This window comes from Adiantum capillus-veneris, chromosome 7, assembly GCF_014529385.1.
Source record: "Adiantum capillus-veneris isolate H3 chromosome 7, ASM1452938v2, whole genome shotgun sequence".
In the NCBI taxonomy this organism is placed as follows: domain Eukaryota; kingdom Viridiplantae; phylum Streptophyta; class Polypodiopsida; order Polypodiales; family Pteridaceae; genus Adiantum; species Adiantum capillus-veneris.
The window spans coordinates 150,662,267-150,686,747 of NC_140937.1; the positions used below are offsets into that span (position 1 = coordinate 150,662,267).

The following is a 24,481-nucleotide window of genomic DNA, read 5'->3' on the forward strand; positions in this document are numbered from 1 at the left end:
ACTCTAGAGTCTAGAGTCTAGACTGACGAGGCTAGAGCTTGAGATTCAAGACTTGAGACTCGAGAGGGTAGAGCTTGAGCTTTGGCCCTTGAAAAGCTTGTGTGCATTGTGAAGGTAAGGGGTGGGGGGAAGGGCGTTTAATAAGGGGGAGCCTCACAAGATAAAGCACATAAATCTAAAAATCTGCCCTTCCGAGCCGTTCCAGACCGTTCTGGTACCAAATGCCTGTCCGGAAAGTCTGGCCGTTCTAGGCCATGAAACCCCTCCAGAACGGCGTTCCGGCGTTCCCAGCCCACAAGGTGGCGTTCCCCGGTAACTATGGTGTGATAATCACACGTTGACTCTAAATCCAGGCAGGTCCACCTGCACCCTCAAATTGGTGTGGGTTGGTAGTATGGGACACCGACCTTGTGGTAGAAGCAAGGCCCGGATGTTGCTAGCTCCTAGAATTCAGAACTATCCCATTTTGGCTCTATGGCTGAGAGTTGTATGATGTCCATTTTCTTACGATGCTTTATGTGCTTGTATTGCTTTTGCCGAGTCACATCTGCAAGACTAACAAAATGGGTGATATCAACAACAATTAAGAATGCACATACGTGCTATATTTCTTTGTTTGTGTTGTCATCTTTCCCCAGCAGTCTCACATGTCCAAAGACAATACCTATTGTGCCAAACAATCAAGGCATGATCTACAATTTCCGTATCAACAAGGTGACTTTCTTTGGCATGAATCCCAGAAATGCCTACATTTGGAGCCAGTGTACTAACAAGGAAAACTGCTTGTCATCTATTTAGTGTTTGGTCAGAGTTTGTCATATACCAATGGATAATCATAACCTCTACGAGTACTCACATAGTGCTTAAGGATTGACTGCTTAGATATAGAGACTCAGCCTATGGTCTAAGGGGAACCACAGCAAGTTCTCAAGGTAAGCAGTTTGTACTTCCAACTCTTTTGTCCCTTACATTCAAAATAAAAAATGCTGGTTCAAAAAAAAAAAAAAAAAAGACCAAAAAAATGTTTTGGTATGTCCAAAAATGTATATCGTGTAAAAGTTTCTAAGGCAGCCATTTGCAATATTCTTTAGAAAGAATCCGAAATTTGCATACCTTCAAAATATAGAAATCATTCAACCGCAAAGATCCATGGCGTCCACCATGAATTATAATCATTCCAGCATTTGCTAGGGTTGCTGCATGATTAGAACGAGGACTCGGAGACTCTCCTTTAACAGGCACCATGCTCCACTTGTTTGCCACAGCATCATAGATGCTGCAAAAATACAAAATGTTGTCAACTTTTTAAAAATTTGAGCTTCCAGTAAAACTTTGCAACTTTCTTAGTAAGATTTTTGAAAAACATCAAATTTATTTAGACAATATTTCTTAGTTACACAACAGACATTATCATAAAGGGATAACACACAGCTAGAAAGAATATGCCTGCATGCTTACCTAATTGTGGAACATAGACATATGCATGTACACATACAAAATAATGATTACGCTTACAACTAGCTTAACTATATATGCACGTACATTCAAGGACTACACAGTTTTTTCAAAACATGCTAAACTTCATATCTACACATTGATAAATCCTGTATGACAAACAACTGTCATTGCATGTTCGAAACATCACAAGTGTTGCCCACATAGGAGACAATAGCACACCTCCTTACACCATCTATCACAGAATGCTGACATGAGACTTGGACGTTGAAAAAAGAAAAACTGCCATGGGCGCCTACCTTCCATGCCAACTTATCTAGGCAAGGAACTCCACCTCTCTTGCCTTTTGAAGGTGTCCTTTCAAGTGAAGTGTTTGCAGTTTAAGTATGTTCTGAAGTCTCCACAATTCTCTACTGTCTGCCTACTACGTGCCAGTCCACTACATTTCTCTAAATGGGCATACTCAAGGTACTACAAGGCAGTCTCAACCATACTTCTCAGAAACCCCATTTCTGGGAATTCAAAATTTCTATGAGCCTCCCACAGGTTTTCAAAACCTGAATTCGATTTTTGCACGGTCATTTTTTACCTTGGAATGCAATTGGCTGGGTTTTCAATTTCGAATATTAGCAGCAGACAAACCACCACGCAAGTTTTGAGCAGCTGAAAATCAAACATAGTTTTGCGCAAAGCACTGACATAAAGTTATACGCAGTTCTAAGGACTTGTAGCCAGTATATGTGAAACAAACTGCTGATGTGTCGACCTACTCAAGAACGGAGCTATCGGCCGAGGGGCCTGAACCCTAAGAAGAACAAGTAACAGAAGAAGTGTCACAAAGTGATGACGTGGTTGCCCGAGAGCAGAAACCCTAACCCTAATTTTTGCCAAAAACCCTAAATGCTGAAACCCTAATTCTGGAAACCCTAACCCTAAGGGCAGTAGGGAGGTTTTGAACTGGCTGATGACGTGGCAGGCTGTACGGATTTCCGTGATTTACGCTGGCAGCTTTTTGGCTTTGCTTTTGGGCCAGAAGCTTTTGTTTTGAAGGCTTTTCACAATAATTCCTTTTTAGGCCAAGGGCCTTTAAATATGAGGCTAGGGCTCATTCTCTGGCATGCTTCCTAGAGAAGGTGCAGAGTCTTGGTACCGGCTTGTACTTTGATGATGCAATATAAAGAAATACCGAAAGGGGCACCAAGGTTTGAGGCCAATACTCTCTGGGGTGGAATTTCGCCACTCCGTGTTGCGTGTCCTCTCTCTCTTTCAATTCAGTTGTTATTGAAGTACTAAAAGTCTGTTCAGTCTATTCTTTTCTATTGGCACGTGGTCCCCGCCTCGTGACAATATGTAAGCACTAGGTACAACCTGAAATCAAAACCCCATTCAACATTTTTTTGTTAATGGCCAAGATCCCAAAACCCAAAAATAACCCATTTCGTTTTGTGAGTTGGAGAATCCCTGAGGACTCTGGTCTTAACATCTGCACTACTCAACTAACAAAGGTTTCCAACACTGGTAACTCCTTGTTGAGAGGAGAAGACAATGGATTCCAAGGCAATGTGAAAGGGGGTCAATCAAAGAAAAATTCAGCAAAGAAGTATTTTGCAAAAGCGACTCTTGAAGCTTCCCAAGGGTCACGAAAAGTAGCAAAAGCTAAAGACTCAGCCGAGACTTCTGGAGGACAGGACAAGAAACAGAAAAAGCCTTCTGTGCGTAAGTCCGTCAAGGAATAGAAGGCTTTAATGGCTGAGAGTGAATCCTTTATTTGCGAGCAGCCAGGTTGCTTTGCTGCAGACTGTCGAAAGAAGAAAAGGCCCGCTGACTCATATGACAAAGAGGACAGGAAAGGAAAGAAGCCCTAACCCACGGCCGGTTTAGTGCCCAGATATGGTGGGGGATAGGACAAACTCTGATTCTAGTGAGCTATACAAAACGTGGGGTAAAGTCAAAGGATCGAACAGCGCTTATTTTCTTTGATCAAGGTGCAAAGGCAAACTTTCTCTTACCAAAGGTGGCTATCAAGTTGGGTATTAAAGCTGAAGAGATGGGGTACACAATTGAGGTTTTCCATGTCCTCGAAATTCAGAGAGTGTAGCTCCCATCATTGGAAAGCTGCCTCTGCACGTTCAGTTGTATGTGGAGACAGAAGAGTTTTATATCATGCTTTTGTAAGGGTTTGATGCTTTGTTGGGAATCCCATGGATGTTCCATGTACATGGAGTGCTGGATGTCTTCAACAAAAAGATCCCCTTGCAACATAGAGGCAAAACTCACATCTTGGATGTAAAGCTAAAAGGAGAGTCTGTCCCTATTGTATCAGCTTCTGCCATCACTTCGGTAATTAAAAATCATCTTTTTGCATACTTGATTTTTGCATGTGAGTTTGAAATAATTGTGAGTCAAATTTATCTTTGCTAGATTAAAAAAAAGGTTAGCTTTTTTGCGAGAGTCTAGTGACTGTTTTTTTATTCATTACCGTCTCAATTACCGCCAAAGAGGTCTGGCGATCATGCGATAGATTTGGTGCCACATTTTAGCCCACCAAATAGGCCTCTATACAGAGTTAGTGCGGTGACCCCGGAGAAAGAGATTATGAGCCAAGTAGAGGAGCTATTAGAAAAAGGGTTGATTCAACCTAGTTCACACCATTTTGCTCTCCAGTGGTCTTAGTGTGGAAGAAAGATGGCTCTTGGCACATATGTATTGATTACAGTGTGTTGAATAAGAATACCATCAAGAATAGATTTCGTATTTCAAGGATTGATGATATTCTTGATCACTTGGGAGGGTCCGACAATTCTTAGCAGGATAGATGTTAAGAGTGGATACCATCAAATTCGTGTTCGGCCAGAGAATGTGCACAAGGATTGATAATATTCTTGATCGCTAGGAGATTGCTGTGCACATCCTCTGGCCAAACACGATTATGATGGTATCCACTCTTAAGATCTATCCGGCTGAAAATTGCTGCATTTGGAACAACATTTTGTCTATATAAGTTTTTAGCCATGCCATTGGTCTTACAAATGCTCTTGCTATGTTCAATAGGATGATGGATAGGATTTTCCGTGCACATCAAAAGTTTGTTGTCACATTCTTTGATGACATGATAGTCTATTCGAAGAATGAAGAGAAGCATAGGCATCATTTGACCATTGCATTCGAAGAGTTACGCAGTAGCAAGTTGCTCATCAATGCCAAGAAAAGTAATTTCTTCTTAGAAGAGATCCACTTTCTAGGGCACAAATTGTACATAATCCATCCTTCTTTGAAGTCGAAGAAGCATTTGACAAAGAGCCTTACTAAGTATTGGAACGTTGATCTTGAGAAAAATCATGTCCTTTACCACGATCAAGTGGAACATTGGAAGGAGATGTGCTTTGAGATTGTCGATCTTGAGAGTAGAACCTTGAAGTTGAACAAGGTACCATTGCTTGTTGCCTGAACTAAGATTGTTGCTAGTGACTTTGGCTATAGCATTCTCTGCGATCACACTGTGAAAAGCGAGAGTTGTCTAAAGATCGCTCACCAGGGAGAAGGGAGAAAGTTCCGTTTAGGATGCCAATTATTGCCAAGACGTTCCACATAGGCAGTTGCAACATCTAAAGTCGTAGCGTTGTACTTGTGCACATCCTCCTTCAGGGTTGGTTCAAGCCCGTCAATGAAACTATGTAGTTTATCAAAGAGGCTAAGATTCTCCATTGTGTCACAAACTTCTTGCATTTGAGAAGGTTGGACCAATAAAGCCATATCTTTTAGTAAATTTTGAAATACCAATTTCTTCTGAGTTCGATTTTCAAGAAGTTTCAAAAGTTTCAAAATGTCACTTTTATTCATTACCTCATTCAAAAATATCACCCTTTCTTGAACATTGGACATATCAAATACTAAAAGGCTAGTCACATGTTCTCTAGAAATCTTTAATCTTTTTTTTTGGTCCAAAAACTACCTCCAAAGTTAATTTCTGAAACTCTGTGATGTACGCGGCCAAGGAACCAATCTAGCTCGGGCGGCCAAGAGAGGACCGGGCATGAAATCCGCATTGGCAGGTTCGAACCCGTTGCGGATAGCGCACCGGAATTTATCCCAAGAAGGTGTGTATTTACCGTCAGCAAAGTTACAAACCATCTTTTCCACCAAAGAACTAGCAAGTGCAACCTTTTTACTCTCTCCTAAGTCCGTAATGGACAAGTAGACCTCCATTTTGAATAGCCATTGGTCCAGTACGTGCTTATCGCGGCGACCATCAAAGGACTCACACAATTTAGCATCCAATTTCTTCTTATGTGTAGCATTAAAATTTTATGGAGTAATTGGAGTTCACAGTTGTCTACCTAATCACTTGGACCCATCTCTTCTTGTTCGTCCACAAAAGCTTCGAAAGAGGTGGTGAAGCAGCATTAGTCGTCCGAGAAGTAGTAGGACGACTCCAAGAAGTGTTTTGCGTCTGCATCTAATCCAAGCTGGTGTGAAGTGATGCGAGGCTTGTTGAAAGTACGGCCATCTGCTCCTTAATAAGAGCAAGGGAATCCTCTTATTGGCCTTCTCCATCCTAAGAAGTCAGCATGGTTGCTCCTCAAAGAGAATAATGAAGGGAGTAGGAACTCGATTAGGTGCAGAAGCAAGTTCTCTGTCTGGAACAGATGTCTGGAACAAGTTTGGGTTCTGGAGTTGGGGAATCGGGAGTTATGATAACCTCGGGCTCGGGCTTTGAAGTGTCCGATGAAAGGGTGCACAAGGTTCTCCGGGTACGCAACACACACACATCACTTGTACAATATAGTTATTAAAAGGTAATAAGCAAATACCAATGTTACCTACTACCATCAGGAGAAAAATTGCATTCCATCTTCTTCTGCTGCCATACAATACACAAGGTAGAGGGTTCCGAGTGGGTAGAGTACCAACGAGGCTAAGTCAACACCAAGTCTAGAGGCCCGAGAAAAAAAAATTGCTCTGATACCACTATGAAGAACACTCTTACTATGTGTGTTTATTCATAGCTAAACTTAGATAATGTAATGGAAATGGCCTATGAGCTTTGAGAATAGTGGAATTAAGAGAATTAGAGAGAACATTTTTGTGAGACTACTTTGAGAGCATAGAGGGCGAACTTAATTGACGGTAGCAATATAATCATAGTAGTTAGTTAACTTGGCATAAACAATACTTTTGCAGGAGAGAGAACTTGACAACAATTGAGGACCGGATTTATGTGGAGCCGGTCCCCCCTCCAATAGGCATTTGTATTATAGATTCTCCCATCAAGAGAGACTTGGTACAATACAATCTTTGTGTTCCTTGTGACCTAGGTGATGCAATGAAGATGGAAAGCTTCATGCATCACGAGCATAACATAAACTTTGTAAAAAGCACTAACTATCCCAAGCCTCAGTCCCAAGGCCTCAAACACCTTCGAAGGTGTAGAGAGCTAACGGGGAATGAGGGTAGGGAAGAGGAAGAAGAAACATTCATAGGAGAAAGAAATAGTTCCTCACTTATCATCACTTTTCTTACTAGCATACATAATATCATAGTAATGAAAATGGAGAAGATGGGAAGCTTAAGCATTGAAGCATAGCTCTTGGTTGGATTTTCATTCCATAGCCAAGAGTGTTGATGTAGGCTCTCAAATTCTCTACTAGCTTGGAGAAGGAGAAGGAGCTCTTGCACTTTGCACTTCACACAATGAGAGTGTGTGTGTATATGTGAAAGAGAGTATACCCCCCAAGCAGCCCCCTTCTTAATTTGGTCGACCCCCCCTTGTAGCTCATGTTTGAAGCTCATTGGACCCCTCCAGGCCTAGCCAATCACATGCAAGAGGTATATCAAGCAACAAGGGTAGGCTTGGGACAAGTGCTTTCCCCTTTGAGAGAGAGGACTTGATAAATGCAAAAATAATTAATTAAATTAACTAATTTATCATTGGACCCATTGGGAGGCCAACCAATAGGCTTTAGGCACACCATGAGGGCAACATGGGTAGGGGCTTGACATGTGTCCTTGCTGCCTCTTGAGGCTTCGGCTTACCTTGTGTGCGTATGTGTGTGTGTGCTCTCTCATCCCCTAGCTTTATGGCTCGCCCCCTCATGAGTAGGAAGTATGTAGACTTTTGGAACACAAGCACCTTAGTCAGCAAGCACGACAAAGCACCTCAAGCTTGGGTAGTGTTCCCACAAGCACTTCAAGCTCCCTAGTCGGCAAGCACCTCAAGCATCTTAGTCAACAAGCACGACAAGCACCTCAAGCACCTTAATCATCAAGATGACAAGCACCTCAAGCTTGGGCAGGGTTCCCACCTCAAACTCGGCCCTAGCTTACCTAAGGTCAAAGGACTTTTAACACTAACCTTTGGAGGTCTTCAAAGAAGCTAACCCTAAGGTCTTTAAGCTCCATTGGCTAGCCTTGCTCTTTGACAGATCATCTTTCATTTGCACCCCTTTACCATTGGCCCCGTGTTGAGATAGACCCATAAGCACATGTCCATATTCTAACCCTTGTTCCCGTCTATTCTCCCACATTAAATGATCAGTTTAATATGAGAAAATCATTTGGGTTGGTTAGATATTAGATTTTATGACAGATAAAAACTAAACTAAGAGCGAAACTAGAGACAAAGACTCAAGTGACTGAATGTGTGTGTTGAGTGTTTGAATTGAATGAAAACTGAGTACAATAGGATCGTTATATAGGAGACGAAGAGTCACAAATGAAAAGACACATCTCACGATGAAGAGACATGACTTTAGATGTAAAGACACATTCTTTGGACGAAGAGCTGCAACCATTGGGTGAAAGGGTGTGACCGGTCGTCGAAGGAGTGTGGCTTTTGGCGAAGAGGCATGTCTCTAGAGCAAAGAATCGTGACCATCCAAGAGAAGGGGTCCTCCTTGGCATGTCACTTCTCATATCTGCAACTAGGACTAGATGTAATAATGTAGCATAGTCACAATCGTGACATCTACAGTGAACTTTGCAAGCTTCCACCAAAGAGAATTATTTTTGACAAAGTTATAGTTAAGAGGACTTCCACATTCATGGAACTACTCAACATAGTCCTTCCTTCCACTTTACAAACTGATGTAGAAAGAGGCGGACTTATTATTCTTGGACTTAAAGAGAAACTAATAAGATGTGGACACATCAGAGAATAGAGAACATCTATAGGAAGCCCTTCCTTAATGGCCATGCCTGGTGCCTAAGATGTACATGTAATAGAACAATGGTTTTAACACGAGAGAAAAAAAGAGGCCACCTATGCCAGGGGCATGTGCTTCGATGTCAACTCAATCTACAAAAATAAGCAGACAAGTATAGTATGAGCATGAAAATTCAAACCCACAATTTAAATCTTCAATCTCATTCCTACAATGTGAATGCCTTTAAACCTCAGAATACTTTATCTTGGCTTTACATCCTTAACTACAAGCAGTGTCTCACCTCAATGTATCTTCATTTATAATGCCACCTTCTGCCTTTCCACCAAAAAGAGCAACACAAGTTCCAAAAGCTGTCAAGGTGTGATAACCTCGCCCCAACGGTCGTGCCCCTTCTGGTTTTAGATCTTCACAATCTAGTGTGTCTACATAATTGTATCTCGTTAACAAGTAGCGAGCAAACAGAAATCTAAGCGCTTCAATACATAACCAAATCTCACCTGTTTGAAAAACAATAAGATCATTCAGCCAGCACGACGACTTGGACCCTCCATAGCCTCCATAAATCAGGATGGCATTCTTTTTTGCGGGGTGTAAAACTGCTGAATGAGTGCCTCGCGGCTTCATTGATGGTGTGCTTGGATTGGACCACTGATGACGGTACCAATCTTCATAGATGCAGCATGAAAACTAAACAGAAAACACGATTACAAAAATGATAATGATATACCTCCAATGATACAGTATCAAAGACATGCACATCCGAATGCATTGTCTTTGGGTCACTTCCGCCTATAACCCACAACTCTTGATCATTGACGAGGGTGCATGTGTGGTAAGCTCGAGGGGAGAAGGGAGTTTTTGATTGCAGAAGTTTCCATTGCTCAGCCTCCGTATCAAACACCCACATATCATTGAAAAACTCATTACCATTTCTACCACCAAGGATGTAAATATCCTTGCCAACCACGGTGGCAGTATGACCAGCTCGACCTTTCAAACTGCGATACCCTGTCAAAAGAGCAAATAATGTGAAGACTATCAAAAACACTAACACACTCTAGCAATCAAAATTCATGCCACTCATGAGCCCATCTGGGTCAACGGTGGTGTGAAAAATCTGCAGCCGATGTTGCTTGAAAATAATCTTAAAATTTCATGCCTATTATTCTGCGAATAAATCCGAAAGCGATCCTTCCAAGTAAGTATCAGTGTACACAACACAATTAAAGGTGAAACCCGCTGGCACAACTTGATAAGCAGAAAAGTGCAGCAAAGACTTGCAATCACCGAACTTGGAAAGGAAAGCACTTCCAACCGGTGGAATGCCCCTTCGGAGAGCAACGGCCCTTAAGGTAAGCACCTCACCATATGCCTTGTTAGAAAAACTCCTCTCTATTGCAGATGGGCTGTAACGTTCAAAGGTTTCCAATTACAACTAAACGCTCCCCAGACCGCAGCCTGCGTCATTTAGAGGTTCCAATTAAACGCTCCCCAAACTGTAGTCTGCCTCGTAGAGGTCATCAAACAGCATTGCAACCAGAGTCAAACAAATTCAATCGGCACCAAAACAAGGTCAAACAGGTTCAAACAAGATTTGATTTAGTTCAAACAATTCCCAAACTGTATCCTCAAACACTATTAAAAAATTCAAACAAGTGGTTCTTCTCGTTGCTTTCCCATCTCCCATGCTTGTAACTTGATCTTCCTCCATCCTCTTGCCTATTGTCTACAAAAAGCGCCCAAAACATAATTTTGACACATGTTGCAAAAACCCTAATTCGCTGCTGAAAATCCTAATTTTGCAATATTGTTGGAATCAAAATCCATTCACATCACTGCATAGGGCTCGTCGAGAAAATCAACTGTTACCATATACATGTGGTAGCGATGTGTGTGAACACACTAGGACCGCCGGGGCATTTTTTCCCTCTTTAGGAGGTTTTTTCCCCCGTGCATTGTATATATGCCCATCACTCTAGGGCTATCTATCTTTCCATTGCCCACTAAGTAATACACTCTCCATTGTGTGCCTTGAGCTTCCTTCGTCTTCTCCAAGCTGTGTGTGTCTCTCTCTGCAACCCTAATTCCAACAATTGGTATCAGAGCAGGTTGCATCCTCCCGAGCTTAGTCGCCATCTGCTCCAGTATACGCCTGCTCACTTTCTCCGATTTCAGTGAGCTTTGGCGAGCGTTCGTCGCAGGTCAACAAATATTTCGGGAGTGCTCTAAGAGCTAGGTCTGCTCAGATTTTTGATTTGGGCTCATCTCGGCCTCCGTTTCCACTACAGGCAGTACTGCACAGACTATTTCGTCATTTTGTGCAGAATTTCTGTCAGTGCCCTTTTCTGCATGACAGGTGCCTTATAGTCTTCTACGGTTTGTGCTATATAGCACAGGTTGTTCCCGCTCCGTTTCTCCTATTTTCGGACAGTTTTTACATCAGGTGCAGCATTTACCATGGCTGACAACAACAACACAGATGTGTTCAAGATGTTTGCTGCTGAGGACAGGTTGGATGGGGACAACTATCCTATGTGGGCTTATATGATGCAACATGTTCTTGTGTCAAAGGGTGTCTGGAACATTGTGCAGTGCATTGATGTACGTCCTGATTCTGAGGATGTAGGCGATGTTGAGGATGTTGCAGGTCTTGCTACAAGGATTGCAACTGTTAGAGTTGTTTTGCCTACGGCGGAACATTGTTGGGATGTTAAGGATGCGCAGGCTCATGCATTGATTGCATTGTCTGTGAAGCGCACCATTGTTCCTCACATCCGTTCAGCAAAATCTGCAAAACAGGCTTGGGATATTTAGGATTGGGATATTTTGGCTGGTCTTTATGCAAGTCGCAATGAGGCTAAAATTGCTTTGCTGCGTAAAGAGCTGGAGTCGAACATTATGCATGAGAAAGATGATATGGACACTTTCCTTGCTAGTGTCAAGGATATCAATGAGCAACTCATTTCAGCACGTCAAGTCATTTCAGACAGTTCCCTTGTGCAGACTGTTCTTGATGCCTTACCAAATTCTTACCAGACTTTTGCTAGTACTTGGAGACTTATGACCCAAGGAAATCCAGAAGTTGTCAAGTTTGATGCATTATGCACATTGCTGTTGCAAGAGTCGCTTTCCAGAAAAAACAGGACTAGACAACGTGCAGTTGAACAGGCTTTTATCGCTTCTCAAAGAAAGGGTGGTAACAGTAATGCAGCCACTTCTTATGGTTCTGTTGCAAGTGGAAAAACTTTTGTTCCTAATGCTTCTGCTGGCAGCACTTCGTCTGGCAATTCTGGTGATAAGGACAAAAAGAAGATGCGTTGCCATTATTGTAAAGCTAATGATCACTTGATTAAGTCGTGTCCTAAGTTGAAGGCCAAAGAGGCTAAGAAGAAAGAGGGTGGTTCCACTGCAAATGCTGGTTCCACTACAAATGCAACCATTGTTGAGTCTTCTGTGAAAGGAGACTGTGTTGCTGATGTTGATGCAGAATGGGCTTTTAGCGCAGAGTGCACTTACAATCCTGTTGTCCATGATGCATGCTTGTCAGTTGCTGCAGATTCACATGTGTGGTATTTCAACAATGGTGCTACAAAGCACATTACCTCACATCGTGAATTGTTTACCTCTCTCGAGTCTGTCCCTCATGGGAATTCAGCCACTTGTGCAAACAATGCCTCTTATCCAGTTCAGGGAATTGGAAAGATTGTGCTTACTGCTACTAATGGCAGCTCCTTCACACTTGTTGATGCACTTTATGTACCTGGGATATAGAAGAATCTCTTGTCTGTATCCGCACTTGCTAGACTTGGACTTGTAGTCAAATTTGTGGATGACAGATGTACAGTTCATGATCTCAGTTTTGGTGATGAAATTGTTGCATCTGGCCTTTTGTGCCGTGGGCTATATAAGCTCACTTTGTATGACAAGTGTGGACAAAATTTTGCAAATGCTGTTGCACATTCAAAGGCTATTTCATATGCAAAACTTTGGCATGCACGTTTTGGTCATCTTAATTTTGCCAGTTTGCTGCGTTTGCAGAAATCTGACATGGTTGCTTCTTTGCTGCCTCTTGAAACACCTGTCAAACATGTTTGTGAAGGCTGTATTTTGGGTAAGATACAGCGTTCTAAGTTTCCAAAGGATGGTTCAGTTCGGGCCACATGCAGGTTGCAGCTTGTGCATAGTGATGTTTGTGGACCTGTAGCAGGCTACAGTGTCACTTTCACAGGACACAGTTAGTGTTAGTACAGTTGGTCTGGTCTAGACGTTCACACCGGACGGACACTCTGGGCAGTGACACGTGGCAAGGATACGGATGGTGGCCTAGTGGACATGTGGCCAGGTCACACTTAGCTGACTCACATTTATGAGCCGTTGGTGGCTCTTTATGATTGTATCTATGAGTAGTAGCCGTTGGGTCATTATCATTATCTTTCATGGATGGTCTGGTCGTCGGTTTGGTAGCGAGTCTTACACAGAGCAGCTCGCCACTCACCCTGCACATCTGAGCCTAGACACCCCATTTGTACCTGTGAGTCCTAGGCTGCAGCTGCCACGCTAGAGTCTGTACATGGTTCTTTGAGATAGTCGAGTCCACATGTTCTGGTCCACTGTTGTCTCTGTTGTTCTGTTGTTATCCATTGTTTCTGTGTTTCATTCTGTTTGAGTGAGTTTCCATTTGTTTGAGTGAGATTGCCACGCACATTGCACTGAGGGGCACCCACACTGTAGAGAGCAAGACACATTATCCGCGCTACAAGTGCTCTCATTTTGGCGATCACGGTGGGACCTCAACTGAAGTCTCACTCTGTTGAGTAGCTGGTTTTCTTGGCTTCGCCTGTGCAGCCTGTTGGTCTGGTCCAGTTTCACCCTTGACAGCTTAATCTAGCTGGTCTAGTCTCTCCCCTTGCTGGTCTGGTCCTCTCTCGCCCTGGTCCACCCAGTCTGGTCCACCCAGTCCTCGTCCTGGTCTAGTCCGCCTCGTCCCTAGTCTAGTCCTTCCTCGTCCTGGTCGAGGAAGGACTAGACTAGTCCTTCCTCGTCCTGGTCTACTCCGCCTCGTCCCTAGTCTAGTCCTTCCTCGTCCTGGTCGAGACCAGGTGGTCTAGTCACTCGCCCTGGTCTAGTAGAGTCTAGACCAATGTTCAGCCAAGTGAAGGTCTTCTTGCCCAAAGCTTGGTGGGGTTGGCGGTTACTGCATGACACATACAAGGACGTCATTGGAGCGTCAAAGTGCACTACTGAGTCCTCTGAAGTACTACCACAGACGGCATCAACCATTGGTGCCCAGTAGAAGCATATTAACCCCATCACCCATACCTACTCATACGGCTACCTCCATTCCTTCGACCGGTTCTACATCCTCCAGGTCACCTTCTCCGGTAAGGCTCTCCCCCATTTTGTTACAGCAAGCTAGTGAGCAACAGACTCAAGAGCAAGAGGCCATGGAGGACCTCCCAAGTGTTCTGGCAAAGGTGAACATCAAGTTCCCTACCTGTAAGGGTCTCTCAAGAGACGATGCAGACGACCATGCTCGGAGGTTTGTCTCTCTTTGCAAAGGTCGTGGCCTCAACGAGAACACGCATACCTATTGCTCTTCCCGTCCACCTTGGATGGTCTTTCAGATAAATGGTAAAGTCAGATTGTTGAAAACCACTTTACTACTTGGACCATGTTAAGACAGCAGTTCTGTGAAGCTTTCCGACCAGGGGATTATCAAGAGAAGATTCTAGATGCGTTGGCCAACGTGTTGCTCCAGTCCAAGGAGACATTTGCAGAGCTCATGACCAGAACAAAGTCCCTGGTCGCCAAGCTGCCTCAGCAACCAGGGGAATTCATCGTGAAGAAGTGGGTAGAGAAGGCTCTGCCTAAGACTTCTCAACAAAAGCTCAAAGAAAGTCTCCGTCCTGAAGCCACTCTGGAGGACTTTGTTGCTACTGCTACAAGAATAGAGGGAGCAAGAATGCAGCTCGTTGACTCTCCTCGGTTAGATACTGCCCCTGTACTCGTGGACAGTCCATCAGACCCCTTAACTTCTTTACGAAGGGAACTGGAAGCCCTAGAGTTACAACGGGCCCTTCAAGAAGAGAGATCCTTCTCTCTCAGACAGGAGAAGCATCCACATCAAGAGGCTTATGATCAACTTAAAAGAGAGTTAGAAGAGCTCAGTTCTCAGCAGGAGACTAACGCTATGGTATGGTGTAGTTCATGCCGCTCTCCAGGACACCCTCCACAGGACTATCCCCTTCGCTCTTATTGCCACTTCTGCGAAAAATCCGGTCATGAAGATGAGGATTGCTACTATATAAAGGGATTGCACAAAATACAGCAAAGTCTTGGTCCTACACTCCAACAGAGGTTAGCACCATCATCCAACATGGTTTCCCACTACGGCCATCCCAACTACATGCCACCTTTGTTCAATACCCCTGCTGTCCAAGGTATGTCAAGTACTTTCCTGACTCAAAGTTTTTATAATGCTAATGCCACCTCAACCCCTCAGAGCTTCTACACTTCAGCCTCCAACTCCATGCAGCAACCACCTCGTCCCACGTTTCGTCCTTCCAATCCGCCCATACTCTGCTACAGATGCGGAGAATATGGGCATTATCAAAGCAAGTGTCCTTTACCTGAGGGGTCCCCTCCTTGTCGTCATTACCCTGATTCGAAGGATCACTACAATAAGGATTGTCCCACGCAAAGGGCAGCCACGTCTTCAAGCTCGACTCAAAACCAGCAAGAATTCACCTTCCCAAAGATAAACTTGATTACTGTGAACACCGTGCCTCAACCATCACCTACTACTCATGTGGTTAAGCCACTGCAAGTGGAGGAGACTGCTGGTGTCCTTACTCGGGCACAAAGAGCAGCTCTTGGTCTCAGTCTGCCCACAGGTCCACCTCGCCAGTCCCCACTTCCTCAATCTGGTCTACCTGACCCAAAGGACGAGTCCTTCAAAATTGCTCAGAGCAAACCAACTTCCCTGTTATCTAACATTGATGGAGCCTTCTTGGAAGCAGTGGCTAACTTGGAACAGATTAAGGTCCCAAAGGGAGCCCAGTTAGAAGGTGCCAAGCCCGCAGCAGAAGCCATCTTGAAAAATACTTTTCAGCAGGTGTCACTATACGACATGCTAAGGCTCGACGCAACACTGAGAAGTGACACCCTGTCAATCATTCAGTCTCTCTACCCGGGGGCTGGGCCTAGTGGCGGGGACCTCCGTGTACATCCCTCAGAGTCTTATTGGATTTCCTATCCACTTGCTCCCCTCACCGATTATAAAATTCCTCGTCTCACTGTATCTATTCTTGGGCACTAGCTATCCAGCGTCATCATTGATGGTGGATCTGGAATCAATTTGATGCCCGAATTCACTATGATGGCCTCACGTTTACAGCCTACCCGACCTGCTCCTTTCACTGTTACATTGGCCGATCAGAGAACAGTCTACCCACTGGGCATAGTTGACAAGGTGCCTCTGAAGGTACAAGATTTCACTTTTAACTTGGATTTTGTTGTAGTTCATCTTCCCCAGGTAGAGGGAGGTTATCCCTTGCTGATTGGTAGGCCATGGTTGCGACATACGAAAGCACTTCACGACTGGGGAAACGACGCCATGTGGATACATACTCCTGGCTCTCCAATGCAACAAATTCATCTCGAAGGAGGCATGGATCCGGTCGTTCAGCATAGCTCTTTGTCAGTAGAGTCCAACCTTGACTTGGAGCAGTCGGTCCCTCCTAATGGGTCCGATGAAGACTTCCTGTAGTGGTTAGAAGCTGCCTCTTCGATGCCATGCTATGTAGTCTCTCTTCAACCCTTGCCAACAGATTCACCCTCTCCCCCTGATCCTACACCTAAAGCTACACCTGAAGCCAGTAATCCCAGTCAGCCAAGTGCGCCAGAACCAAGTGGACCGGTCTCTGATGACCATCCTTCAAAGGGTCCCTTGATGGAAACCGTCGGCCTGGGTGAGCCTATAACCCACCATAGAAGGGGGAAAAAGTCTCCCTTACAAGAGTTGGCCAACACCCCAGCTCCTTCCTTAGCCTCCACTCCATCTGACTCTCCACCCATGCCGGAGCACTTTGAGGTATCTGAGGATTTACCATTCGTAGAGCTTCCATCAGGATGGTTGCAGGAAGAGTATGCTGATTTCAACATTGATCAGACGCCAGCTCATAATGTCCAGAAGCTCACAGAGGCAGCACGGTCTTCTCTCCCTGACGTAGCCTCGCCCACTGCACCGCCTAACCCAGTCAGAGAGGTCAACCTAGGCGGCCCTGACAACCATCGGCCCATCTTGTTATAGCCGCTTGGTTATGGGATCACCCTGCTCTACTCGACCAGGTAATCTCTTTCATGCTCTCTTTCAAGGATGTGTTTGCCTGGTCTTACCACGATTTGGAAGGAATCCCAACAGAGCTAGGAGTCCACACAATTCCTTTGGTTGAGGGGGCTAAGCCGGTCAGAGGACGGGCTTACAAACTGAATCCCAAGTATGCAGAAGCAGTCAAAATCGAGTTGGAAAAAATGTAAGAAGCAGGTATTATTGTACCAGTAGAGCACTCAGAATGGTTGTCCCCTATGGTTATTGCCCCAAAGAAGCAGTCCAACAAAATTCGAGTTTGCGTCGACTACCGGGCTCTGAATAACGTCACAATCCCGGATGGATTTCCGACCCCTTTCACTGAGAGAGTCCTCGAAGATGTCGCTGGCCATGTACTGTATAGTTTTATGGACGGGTTCAGCGGCTACAATCAGTTAGGAATACATCCTGACGGCCAAGTCAAAACAGCTTTTGTGACTCCCTGGGGTATTTTCATCTACACTAGAATGTCTTTTGGGCTTAAAAATGCACCACCTTCTTTCAATCGCATAGTATATCTCATCTTTTGTCCTCTGCTTACTGATCACCTTCGCATATTCATGGACGACTTTTCCACCTTCTCGGGTGCTCAATGTTCGACCCCAATAGAAAATCTAAAGGAGCATCTTGCTCAGCTCTCTGCATTCTTCCTCAGGTGCAGAGAGGCACGTTTGAAGCTCAATCCGAACAAGTGTCATTTTTTGGTCACCGAGGGCACACTGTTGGGCCATGTGGTGTCTGCTCAAGGTTTAGCACGTGACCCAGAGAAGATAGTGGCCATCTTGAAGTTACCTCCTCCCATAAATCCCAAAGGTGTTCAGAGCTTTGTGGGCCACACCGGCTATCATCGCAGGTTTACACGTATGTATGCACAGGTGGCTCAACCATTGACCCGGCTCACCAGTGCTGTTGTTCCCTTCCAATGGTCAACACCCGAGGCTGAAGCATTTGCATACCTCAAAAAACGCCTCACTAAAGCGCCTATTCTAGTTGCCCCGGATTGGGCCCTACCTTTTCATGTGCATACAGATACTAGTCTGCTCACTGTGGATGCTGTGCAGACTCAGCCTAGCAAAGAGTTCAACTTGGATCGCCCTGTACATTATGCAAGTCGCCTGCTCACCAAAGCAGAGCGCAACTATAGCACCACAGAGAGGGAAGGTTTGGCTATAGTGTATGCTCTACAAAAATTTTGTCACTATTTGCTAGGGGTCCACTTCACAATTATTACTGATCACCATGCCTTGCGCTATCTGCTTAATAAGCCACAGGTCGCAGGTTGAGTATGGCGATGGCTCCTCCTATTCCAAGAGTTTGATTTTGAAGTGGTACTCCGTCCTGGTAAGCATCATGTAATGGCTGACCACCTCTCTCGCATTCACACAGGTGAAGAAGCTACCGGGATTGCGGACGACTTTCTTGATAGGAGTCTTTTTAAAATAGATACAACACCGGAATGGTACGGAGAGGTCTTACATTTTCTATCTACTGGGCTGTATCCAGAGAAGGCATCTCCACTGCAGAAGAGGAGATTGCTGTTGAAGTCCAAGCCTTTCACTCTGATTGGGGGCAGCTCTACAAATCGGGACCAAATGGTGTTCTAAAGCGTTGTGTCTCGTCTCATGAGGTGGAGCATATTCTGGAGGATTCCCACAATGGTCCCACTGGTGGCCATTATCCTGGTCACATCACCGCCCAGAAGATTCTATAGAGTGGTCTATGATGGCCCTACGTTTTTAAGGATGCAAAAGCATATTCTAAGGTTTGTGATGTGTGCCAGCGCTGTGGGCCGAAGCCAAGTAAGCAATCCAACCGTCCTCTGCAGGTCTCGATGGCGTGGCTACCTTTTGAGAGATGGGGCTTGGACTTTGTGGGTCCAATATATCCCCCGGCTCAACCAAGTAATCGCAAATATCTGCTAGTGGCTACAGACTATGCAACAAAGTGGGCAGAGGTACTGGCGACAGTAGATTGCACTGGCAATACAGTAGCCAAATTTTTATATGAAAATATTTTATGCAGATTTGGATGTCCCTTAGAGATCACCAGTGATAAGGGCAGTCATTTTGTCAATGACATGATCTCAACTTTGCTCGCCAATTACAAGATTTTTCATCGCAAGTCATGCTCTTATTACCCTAGAGCCAATGGGCAGGCCGAGAGCACCAACAAGGTTCTGATCGCCCTCCTGCGGCGGAAAGCATGTCATCTCCATCCAGCATCGTGGGCTCAGGCTGTGCACAGCACTCTTTGGGCATACCGCACATCTTTCAAAGCAACCACGAATCACACACCTTTTCAACTCGCTTTCGGTTTGGAAGCCATAGCTCCATTTGAGTTCAACTCCGAATCCCCTAGGGTGGGCAGTCTACGTGCAAATTGCGGCATGGAATCTGCTTCTATATCCCGTCTCACCTTATTGGATGAAAGCCACCTTACTGGGGCTGTACAGGGAGGTGCCCGACACTAGGCCCAGCCCCCGGGTACAGAGACTGAATGACTGACAGGGTGTCACTTCTGAGTGTTGCGTCGAGCCTTAGCATGTCGTATAGTGACACCTGCTGAAAAGTATTTTTCAAGATGGCTTCTGCTACGGGCTTGGCGCCTTCGAACTGGGCTCCCTTTGGGACCTTAATCTGTTCCAAGTCAGCCACTGCTTCCAAGAAGCCTCCATCAATGTCAGATAACAGGGATGTTGGTTTGCTCTCAGCAATTTTGAAGGACTCGTCCTTTGGGTCAGGTAGACCAGATTGAGGAAGTGGGGACTCGCGAGGTGGACCTGTGGGCAGACTGAGACCAAGATCTGCTCTTTGTGCCCGAGTAAGGACACCAGCAGTCTCCTCCACTTGCAATGGCTTAACCACATGAGTAGCAGGTGATGGTTGAGGCACGGTGTTCACAGTAATCAAGTTTATCTTCGGAAAGGTGAATTCTTGTTGGTTCTGAGTCGAGCCTGAAGACGTGGATGCCCTTTGCGTGGGACAATCCTTACTGTAGCGATCCTTCGAATCAGGGCAATGACGACAAGGAGGGGACCCCTCAGGTAAAGGACACTTGCTCTGAAAATGCCCATATTCTCCTCATTTGTAGCAGAGTATGGGCCGATTGGAAGGACGAAACGGGGGACGAGCTGGTTGCTGCATGGAGTTGAAGGCTGAAGAGTAGAAGCTCTGAGGGGTTGAGGTGGCATTAGCATTATAAAAACTTTGAGTCGGGAAAGTACTTCACATACCTAGGACAGCAGGGCTATTGAGCAAAGGTGGCATGTAGTTGGGATGGCCGTAGTGGGAAACCATGTCGGATGCTAGTGCTAACCCTTGTTGGAGAGTAGGACCAAGACTCATAGTTACCCGGAACGCGGAACGGGAACGGCAACGGGATCCCCGCGGAACGGGGGAACGGCTAGGGGTCCGGAACGGGAACGTCGCGGAGCGGGAGGTATAAAAAACACCCAAATAGTGCAATTTTTAGCTCCTTGTGTTTAAATACAAGGAGTATTAGAGTGCTTTGACTCTAATACTCACAAGAAACTCGTTTTGAAGACCGTTCAACCTTGCTATGACTAGATGATGAGAGAGAGAGAGAGAGAGAGAGAGAGTGAGATGGAGAGGGAGAGATTTGAGAGAGTGGGAGGGAGAGGAAGAGAGCTTGAAGGCTTGAAGCCTTGAGCCTTGAGAGAGTGAGTCTTGAGAGGGAGAGATCTTGAGAGTAAGAGGGAGAGAGCTTGAGCCTTGAGGATTAGCTTGTGAAGAGAAAGGGGGAGGGGGGTGCATTTTATGAGTCCTTGAGGCCTTGCACACTTTCAAAAGAAGCCCAAACATTTACTTCAATTTTTTCAATTTTTGCCAAATTTGTTTGTAGCCGTTGGCCGTTCCAGGGGCATTCCAGAACGGTCCGGGGGCGTTTCGGAACGTTCCGGAACGGCCGTTCCGGTTTGCATTGGCCACCCGGAACGTCAGACATACGTTCCGGAACGTTCGGGAAGGGAACTGCCTCCCGGAACGTCGGAACGGGGGCTAGGGGGCGTTCCCCGGTAACTATGCCAAGACTTTGCTGTATTTTGTGCAATCCCTTTATATAGTAGCAATCCTTATCTTCATGACCCGATTTTTCGCAGAAGTGGCAATAAGAGCGAAGGGGACAGTCTTGTGGAGGGTGTCCTGGAGAGCGGCATGAACTACACCATACCGTAGCCTTAGTCTCCCGTTGAGAACTGAGCTCTTCTAAATCTCTTTTAAGTTGATCATAAGCCTCTTGATGTGGAGGTTTCTCCTGTCTGAGAGAGAAGGATCTCTCTTCTTGAAGGGCCCGCTGTAACTTTAGGGCTTCCAGTTCCCTTCGTAAACAAGTCAAGGGGTTTGATGGACTGTCCACAAGTACAGGGGCAATATATAACTGAGGAGAGCCAGCCAACTACATTCTTGCTCCCTCTATTCTAGTAGCAGTAGCAACAAAGTCCTCCAGACTGGCTTCAGGACGGAGACTTTCTCTCAGCTTTTGTTGAGAAGTCTTAGGCAGAGCCTTCTCTACCCACTTCTTCACCATGAATTCCCCTGGTTGCTGAGGCAGCTTGGCGACCAGGGACTTTGTTCTGGTCATAAGCTCTGCAAATGTCTCCTTGGGCTAGAGCAACATGTTGGCCATCGCATATAGAATCTTCTCTTGATAATCCCTTGGTCGGAAAGCTTCACAGAACTGCTGTCTTAACATGGTCCAAGTAGTAAAGTGGTTTTCAGCAAACTGAATGTACCATGTATTTGCAAGAGCATCCAAGGTGGACGGGAAGAGCACCAGGTATGCATCTTCTCTGTTCAGGCCACGACCTCTGCAAAGAGAGACAAACCTCCGAGCATGGTCGTCTGCATCCTCTGTGGAGAGACCCTTAAAGGTAGGGAACTTGATGTTCACCTTTGCCAGAACACTTGTGAGCTCCTCCGTGGCCTCTTGCTCTTGAGTCTGTTGCTCACTAGCTTGCTGTAACAAAATGGGGGAGAGCCTTACCGGAGAAGGTGACCTGGAGGATGTAGAACCGGTCGAAGGAATGGAGGTAGCCGTATGAGTAGGTATGGGTGATGGGGTTAATATGCTTCTATTGGGCACCAAGGGTAGACGCCGTCTGTGGTAGTACTTCAGAGGACTCAGTAGTGCACTTTGACGCTCCAATGACCTCCTTGTATGTGTCATGCAGTAACCGCCAACCCCACCAAGCTTTGGGCAAGAAGACCTTCACTTGGGCAAGAAGACCTTCACTTGGCTGAACATTGGTCTAGACTCTACTAGACCACGGCGAGTGACTAGAACACTTGGCCTGGACCAGGACGAGGAAGGACTAGACTAGGGCGAGGACTAGGTGCACCAGGGCGAGAAAGGACCAGACCAGCAAGGCGAGAGACTAGACCAGCTAGATTAAGCTGTCAAGGCGAGAGACTAGACCAGCTAGATTAAGCTGTCAAGGGTGAAACTGGACCAGACCAACAGGCTGCACAGGCGAAGCCAAGAAAACCAGCTACTCAACAGAGTGAGACTTCAGTTGAGGTCCCACCATGATTGCCAAAATGAGAGCACCTGTAGCGCGGATAATGTGTCGTGCTCTCTACAGTGTGGGTGCCCCTCAGTGCAATGTGTGTGGCAATCTCACTCAAACAAATGGAAACTCACTCAAACAGAATGAAACACAAAAACAATGGATAACAACAGAACAACAGAGACACAACAGTGGACCAGAACATGTGGCTCGACTCTAGAATCTTCTCTTGATAATCCCTTGGTCGGAAAGCTTCACAGAACTGTTGTCTTAACATGGTCCAAGTAGTAAAGTGGTTTTCAGCAAACTGACTGTACCATTTATCTGCAAGACCATCCAAGGTGGACGGGAAGAGCACTAGGTATGCGTCTTCTCTGTTGAGGCCACGACCTCTGCAAAGAGAGACAAGCTTCCGAGCATGGTCGTCTGCATCCTCTGTGGAGAGACCCTTAAAGGTAGGGAACTTGATGTTCACCTTTGCCACAACACTTGGGAGCTCCTCCATGGCTTCTCGCTCCTGAGTCTGTTGCTCACTAGCTTGCTGTAACAAAATGGGGGAGAGCCTTACTGGAGAAGGTGACCGGGAGGATGTAGAACCGGTCGAAGGAATGGAGGTAGCCGTATCAGTAGGTATGGGTGATGGGGTTAATATGCTTCTACTGGGCACCAAGGGTTGACGCCGTCTGTGGTAGTACTTCAGAGGACTCAGTAGTGCACTTTGACGCTCCAATGACCTCCTTGTATGTGTCATGCAGTAACCGCCAACCCCACCAAGCTTTGGGCAAGAAGACCTTCACTTGGTTGAACATTAGTCTAGACTCTACTAGACTAGGGCGAGTGACTAGACCACCTGGCTTGGACCAGGACGAGGAAGGACTAGACCAGGGACGAGGCGGACTAGACCAGGACGAGGACTGGGTGGACCAGGGCGAGAGAGGACCAGACCAGCAAGGGGAGAGACTAGACCAGCTAGATTAAGCTGTCAAGGGTGAAACTGGACTAGACCAACATGCTGCACAGGCGAAGCCAAGAAAACCAGCTACTCAACAGAGTGAGACTTCAGTTGAGGTCCCACCGTGATCGCCAAAATGAGAGCACCTGTAGCGCGGATAATGTGTCGTGCTCTCTACAGTGTTGGTGCCCCTCAGTGCAATGTGCGTGGCAATCTCACTCAAACAAATGGAAACTCACTCAAACAGAATGAAACACAGAAAAAATGGATAACAACAGAACAACAGAGACACAACAGTGGACCAGAACATGTGGACTCGACTATCTCAAAGAACCATGTACAGACTCTGGCGTGGCAGCACACTCAGCTCCAACCCAGGACTCACAGGTACAAATAGGGGTGTCTAGGCTCAGATGTGCAGGGTGAGTGGCGAGCTGCTCTGTGTAAGACTCGCTACCAAACCGACGACCAGACCATTCGTGAAAGATAATGATAATGACCCAACGGCTACTACTCATAGATACAATCATAAAGAGCCACCAACGGCTCATAATGTCAGCCAGCTAAGTGTGACCTCGCCACATGTCCACTAGGCCACCATCCGTATCCCTGCCACGTGTCACTGCCCAAAGTGTCCGTCCGGTGTGAACAGACCAGACCAATTGTACTAACTGTAATTGTGTCCTGTGATAGGGACACTGTAGCTCGGCCATGCCATGGGTATGACCAACTTTCCAGCTGTGAAGCCTACTACTCGCACTTTCTCTTTGCTGTCCAAGGATGCGACAATTCAAGCATGTCAAGAGCTACTGAGTTCGGATCACCCCGATTATGAGCGAAACAGACGGCTTCTCGCAATCTTCAGGTATTACTTTCTGGCTCGAGATGCCAAAGAAGACGAGGAAAAAAATGATCTTCTCACTACCTTCTCCCACTGCGACGGGCTCTACTGTTTAATCCACACTATCCCTTGTGGATTCCACCAGATTCTCTTCAGCTCTTTGCAGACTAGGGCTAAA

At 45.8% G+C, this 24,481-nt stretch overlaps 1 protein-coding gene across 7 annotated transcripts in view; it reads right to left on the reverse strand.

The window, feature by feature from the left end:
- Positions 1-24,481, reverse strand: part of LOC147454806 (uncharacterized) — a 185,805-nt gene that overhangs the window by 116,385 nt on the left and 44,939 nt on the right. For 6 of the 7 annotated variants that reach the window (XR_015188699.1, XR_015188700.1, XM_086516646.1 and 3 more), the window contains exons 2-5: positions 9,346-9,626; positions 9,116-9,266; positions 8,899-9,040; positions 1,114-1,276 (exon numbers count right to left, since the gene is read on the reverse strand). Coding sequence is in view for 5 of the 7 variants with exons in the window: in XM_086516646.1 (XP_086372772.1) it covers positions 1,114-1,276; positions 8,899-9,040; positions 9,116-9,266; positions 9,346-9,626 (737 nt within the window). In the remaining 2 variants the exon portion in view is untranslated. The remainder of the gene's footprint in view (positions 1-1,113; positions 1,277-8,898; positions 9,041-9,115; positions 9,267-9,345; positions 9,627-24,481) is intronic. The other variant, XM_086516645.1, reaches the window with a different exon arrangement.